Consider the following 6,000-nt stretch of genomic DNA (forward strand, 5'->3'; position numbering starts at 1 on the left):
GAGTTCGCTACATCATGGCTAACTCACTGATATTTTTTTGACAATCGCATGGAGGACTGAAATTATTTCAATTTGTCCAACCTGGCATCATGCTCTAGAAGTGCCCGACCAGCAGTGGCAGGATTGGTGACATTTTGAGGTAGTCGGCATGCATTCACGTGTTCTTCTACTGTTATCAAATGGAAACAACCTCCTGTGTGAATTGTTGCATTGTGAGTTGTCATGTCTGCAGGGGATGCACTATAACTGATCGGACTTGTGCTTTGATGTTTTTCTAGTTATCATACTGATCCTTCTGCTGTTACATTTTCCTCGGGATTGTAAAGCATGGTGTAGTCTGTTGGAATAAAGTTTAGGTTTGCTTGGGATGGTCTGGACTACACACACAAGCCTGGGATTAAATGGCTAATTCACCCCAGAGTACAGAATATTGTTTGTGTCTTGCTCCTGTTTTCCTGTGTTAGCAAAGTTATCTCCTCAAATGATGGGCTCGTTTTTTCCCCCCCGTTTTTTTTTTTTGTTTTTTTTTTTCCCCACATGTGACTTGGGAGTTTTTCATGATGGAAACCAGAAGATTTGAATTTGGTCTTTTCCACATTACGATTCCTCTTGTTTTGACTTTAGGTCTAGGATGTGTTTTTAAGATCTCCTATTGGTCGTAGGACTCATGACGTACTTGTGGCCACAGGGTACTAATTTTAGTGCATTATAGCCAAAGGTATTGAGTTGCCTGCTGCATTGTTGAGTTCTTTGGCTCGTGTCACAAAAGAAGCTTCACATATCTCCTTAGACTTTTTTAATAAACATAAGCAGGGAATCTTTTCTGTAAATCAGTCGACAATGACTTAAAATCTTCACTATTGTTTGTAATCCACAACCGCAGTTTTTGCAGTCGGTGCGGCCCGGGCAGCCTCTACATCTAATCACCCTATTTGCGTGATGATAGACTGCCCAAGGACAGCCCATCAGCCAGTGTTGACTGGAATCAGTCCATGGTAATGATTCATGTTATCCGGATAAAAGCTGAAGGCGGTTTCTCCAGTCCCGGTAATAACACTGGGGGAAAGGGCTTTAATACCAGAAGATTATTGGAGTCCGTCTCTTTTGACTTGAAGTGCTGACCTCTACTTTTAAGTCACCCGAGCATCTTTGATGTTTCTCTCCTGGTGCCACTAATGTGTGTAAACCCAGTGGCAGGAAATAAATAAATGTTGATGGCATCTACAATGTGGTTGATTGTGACCTTTGGTCGGAAGGTAAAGTGATTTATTGTCGACACTAAAGCACCCACAACTGCTAAATGGTGCAAAAAGCACAAAAGAAAAATCCATTCTATTCTCGTTGTACAACTTAGCTCATTCCAGTAACTGGCATGTGACAGAGCGACCCTCCCCATGTCAGAGAGGCGTCTTAAGTAGCTGAGCTCTGCTGTTTCCAAACCACATTACAGTGCCGGAGAAAGATATCAGTCCAAGGTCTCCATTTTGTGGGGGACAGCCCCGATTAATGTTCATGGTGGGCTGCGAGTGCTCTTTCATGTCCACCTTACTGCAGCTCTCCCAATATACACTCAGACATTCTTTACTCATGTTCAGTGTTTTTTAGCAGCCGTGTTTTTTACCCACACTATGTTTTAGTGATGGAGTGGTTTAGAATGGCTGTTCAGACAAGTTTTTTCCCTCTCTGTTGTTTGAGATTGCCTCTCGATAAGGATTTGGGAACCTTCTCTAAAGATTGCTCTCCTTTCTGTCCTAGGTGGTGAAGATTATCCGGCCCAGTGAGACTGCAGGGCGATACATCACCTACCGCTTGGTGCAATGATGGGTACGTGGTTGGAGTCATGTAGATGTGTTGCTGCATGTTTTAGTATCTGCTCTTGTGTCCCCGTGATAAGTACCTGTTGTGCTTTGATGATAGCCCTCACCTTTGCTAGAATGTGGCCCTGTTGTGTACTTCCTAATACTGCTGCTCTCTCATCCTTCCGCTTTGAGCCAAGTCCTCGGGGCTCACCTTTTGCACTTACTCAGGAAGGCAAAGAACACGTAATACTTTTATTCCTTGAAAGCTTTGTTAGATTGCTTATGCTTGTGAATAAAAAAATGTCTAGCTTATGCGTCAAGAATTTTCAGTTCTATTAAAGACACTGATTTGAGGATTAGGCTTTGCTGTTTTTAATACCAAACGGGTAGATTTCAACTTCACGTCTGTGCGGTCTTCTTGCTAGCTCGATAACAAACACGGGTGCGATGGGAGCAGGGCCTCGGACTGCTTCGCTGCCGAAGCGGTTCAGCACAAGGGCATTCCTATTTCTATGCGCACGGAGTGTTGGTGTTCACGCTCGAGCCTGCAAAACAGTGGATAGTTCCACTGCCGGCTCGCGGCTGAAATAAGTTGAGCAGTAGGAGTGAGGAAAACTGCCTGAATTTGTTGACACTTCATCAAGTTTGTGATTACTTAACCCAGTTACTCCTTATAAGCGTGGATGTGGTAGGGCTGCCATAATCTGATTGAAGAGTTTTCTCCTAGGGCCAGAACAGCCTCCCTCCACCTCAGACCTTGTAAAATACTGTAGTCTGCCCTTTCTAACACTTGATATTATCCCATTGGGTGCTTCTCTGAAGAGCAGACTAAAGTAGAGACCTCACAACCCTACAACGCCGACAAATAGTATGACTATATTGAAGGGAAGGGTGCCAATGATTATGTAGAGGATTACCTCATTAAAGCACTGTGCAATTCAGTCCAGCAGTCTGTCAGTCAAGCGCTGGCATTGGGATTGAAGCCCATTAATCAGAAATGTAAGCACTACACGCGGAGGCATCAGGACAAATGTTCTTCAGGCTTATCAGATCTTTCAAAGAGTACCATGAGATCTAACCCAACTATCACCCGGGGAAAGAAGCAATGGCCCCACTCTGAGGTTCTGGAGAAGCTTTCACAGCCGTACTTACAGGGCCATGAATGTAGTGCCCTACACAGTAGAGTGTGTGATGCCCAGTCTGGGCATTCTACTACGGGCACTGATTTAGACACACAAACCTTCTGATCCCTCGACAGGGCTGCTTTCTGGGTCCAGACGGAAATCTCCGAGCATAACTTGGTGATGATACCTCAATGCCAATTGGGGGTATGGTCATTCGACCCTGAGGATATAGTGCATCCGCTTTCTGCTGAGTGGGTGCCCACACATGAAGTGAGGGAATCCAAGCAAGGCTTTGGAAACGTTTCTCAGTGGTCTGTAACAGCCTCTATGCAAAATGTCCTCGGCCCATCTTACAGAGGATGGTGGGGGAGACCTGGATGTTGACCACCAACATGATTACATTTGTGCATACTCTCTGTGGGGACCCCAAAAAAGGAACTGAACGGGCATGGAAAGCGTGCCATGATAAGCTCATGGATTAGTGTAGGCTCTTAAGATTCTTGAACTTGCCTACCAGGCTAAGGAGTCAGGAGACTCTCTTAATCTGGACACATTGATTGGCTGGGTGCAGAGGGCTGTTGGTCAGTTCGGTAACGCGAACTGCGCCCTGCTTTGATCCGAAATTGGCAGAGGGGCCCCCAGTTGTGACCACACTGCTCTTTGATGACCCGTGTTAAAGACTTAGGAAAATTTGTAACAAACTTCACGGCTCTAGATGGGGCCCAGGTATTTTTGAAGGTGTTCCAGTATGGCCTTTGTGCAGGCTGGGTGATATTGGGGCCAATTACCAGGCCATACATACTCGCAGTGCCCTCAATTAGTATATTCCACCAATAGAAAAAGTGGGTAGCATGAGGGGGAGAGAAGCAATACCTTTTTTCCCTCATGGTCCAGAAGAGGACGAGGCCGCAACTACAGATTTAGTTATAGAGGCGTGCAGACAAGAAGAGCCGTTGCATGATATTCAGGTACTGCTGACTCTGGATTCACATGTTCTGGGGGGCAGAATATGTCATCTTGTGCACATATTGGAAGTTGCTTACAAGAGATGCTTAGGTGTGATAGACAGAGGATTTGAACTCTGCTACGGCACACTGAGACAGTCTGTGAGACCAGACAGCTACTTTTTTCCTCCTACGAGAGCGTACTTACTTGAGGCAGTGGATTGCTGAGGTACTAGCCAAGGATGCAATTTGTGTCTTGGAAGCCCACCACAGAGGGTTGGTACGCAACATAGTTCTGGTACAGATGAAGAGTGGGGGTTACAGGCTGGTTTGGAATCTGTGAGAGCAATGATGGGATCTTAGACGTGCATTTCAAGATGAAGGATATCCATCTACTGCAGGATCTGTTGCGACCTCTCAGTTGGATGGTCTGTTTGGACCTCAAAGATTCTGATCTCGCACTACTGTTCCCACTCGTCCCCCCGGTTGCACATTTTTCTGAACACTGTATTCTACAAGTTCTGAAGGGAAGAGGGCCGTCTTACCACCAGGAGGAAAATCCTCAGTCAGATTATGGCAGCCATTACCGCATCCATGTGTTTAGGGCATCACTATGCTCAGGTGCTCAACAAGTCGATGCAATGTCAGCAAATCTGGCCGTATTACGGTCTAAGTGTTCTTCACGCCTGCTGCTTGATTTATTTCAGCCGTGAGCTGGCGGCGGAACTACCCGCTCTTTCGCGGGCTTGAGCACCAACACCCCTCAGTGCGCATAGAAATGGTACTGCCTTCGTGCTGAACCGCTTCAGCAGCGAGGCAGGGCCAAGCCCCCAGGCCCATTCCTACTCCTACGATTCTCAATGTCAAGCTAGGAATAAGACTGCATGAAAGGTAAGCAGAAATCTTCCTGCTTGGTATTAAAAATAGCTAAACCTATTCTAAGCCTCTGATAGTGCCCAAAAATTGTGTTCTAGGAAAGCTCTAATTTGGCATCGTGGCTTGATTGTTGCTACCTCGAAGTGGCTTGCGCTCAGAGATGCTTAAGGAGAACAGTGTTGGTAGTAGCAGCTGATAGAATGCAAAGAAGTTGAAAAGGGCAGTGAATTGCTCCAGATGCACTTTTACTGGTATTTTTGTAGTTGGTGTACATCTCCACTTTTGACTTGCCCCAAGTGTATAGCACTTTTTAACAGAAACATAGTAATTGTGATTCCAGCCACGTTAGGGCATCCTCGAGAATAAAAGGTGAGGTTAGTGTCACAAGCAGCCTTTTTAGAGGCGGCCATGGACAGATTCCTAGCAAATAAACTATTTTTTTTCTCCCTTTCCCAGTCCTGCCTTATTTGCAAGAATATCAAACTACCTGGATTTCTGATTCGGCCTTGCTTCCCTGTCATCTTCCATCAAAATCCTGTTGCAGGCTGCCTGCCCTCCACACACCTCGAATTGAACCATTAGGCATTGTCGGATTGAAGTTGCCCAGATGCTGCCATCTCCCTCGCTCAAAGACATGGGACTCGAGCTACTCTGCTACCTCCCCTGTCCTTGATGTTGGCCTACAAGAGCCCATCTGAAGGGAGCGGTAGCAGAGCTTCAGGTGTGCACCAGAGCTCTTGCTACACTTCAGGATTGTGTTTTGGATTCTGAATTTTCCATGCCTCTGATTTTTACTGTCAAAGCTGCTTCTATGCAGCTAGAGAGACATTGTGCAAGTTCCCTCCCTTTTTGTGTTTTATTTCAGTTATTTGCTCTTTAAGGGATTTTAGTTATTCATTGTGATGCAAAAATAAAGTTATTTTTTCTGTGAATTATTGTTATTTTAATGTTTGTTTCCTAGGTGACAGGGAAAATTCTGCAGGTTGTTACTCGTTGGTGTGTGTATTCTAGACCTTTAGCTCAACTGTGCCCCCCACCCCCGCTGCTGATCTTGAGCTAAGACCCATCTCTGGCACCTCAGTCACTTCTCTTGAAAGTCTAATACTGGAACCTGCATGCTGTTACCCTCTGTCCTGGCACCGTTGTTGCGTCACAGCTCCCACGCAGGCATTATAGCTACTCGATTGTTCCTTGGCTGTCAAGTGGTACCTTCCATGGGAGAGTTTTGTGCATAGAAGCACACTGTGAGGCAAGGTG

At 45.8% G+C, this 6,000-nt stretch overlaps 1 protein-coding gene across 1 annotated transcript in view; it reads left to right on the forward strand.

The window, feature by feature from the left end:
* The window catches only part of POLR2E (RNA polymerase II, I and III subunit E), a 52,219-nt gene extending 46,544 nt beyond the window's left edge, over positions 1–5,675 (forward strand). The window contains exons 7-8 of the mRNA XM_085638865.1: positions 1,756–1,824; positions 5,200–5,675. Coding sequence (XP_085494991.1) covers positions 1,756–1,821 — 66 coding nt within the window. The 3' untranslated portion in view covers positions 1,822–1,824; positions 5,200–5,675. The remainder of the gene's footprint in view (positions 1–1,755; positions 1,825–5,199) is intronic.
* Positions 5,676–6,000: the final 325 nt, after the last annotated feature.

This window comes from Triturus cristatus, chromosome 12, assembly GCF_964204655.1.
Source record: "Triturus cristatus chromosome 12, aTriCri1.1, whole genome shotgun sequence".
NCBI classification, from domain to species: domain Eukaryota; kingdom Metazoa; phylum Chordata; class Amphibia; order Caudata; family Salamandridae; genus Triturus; species Triturus cristatus.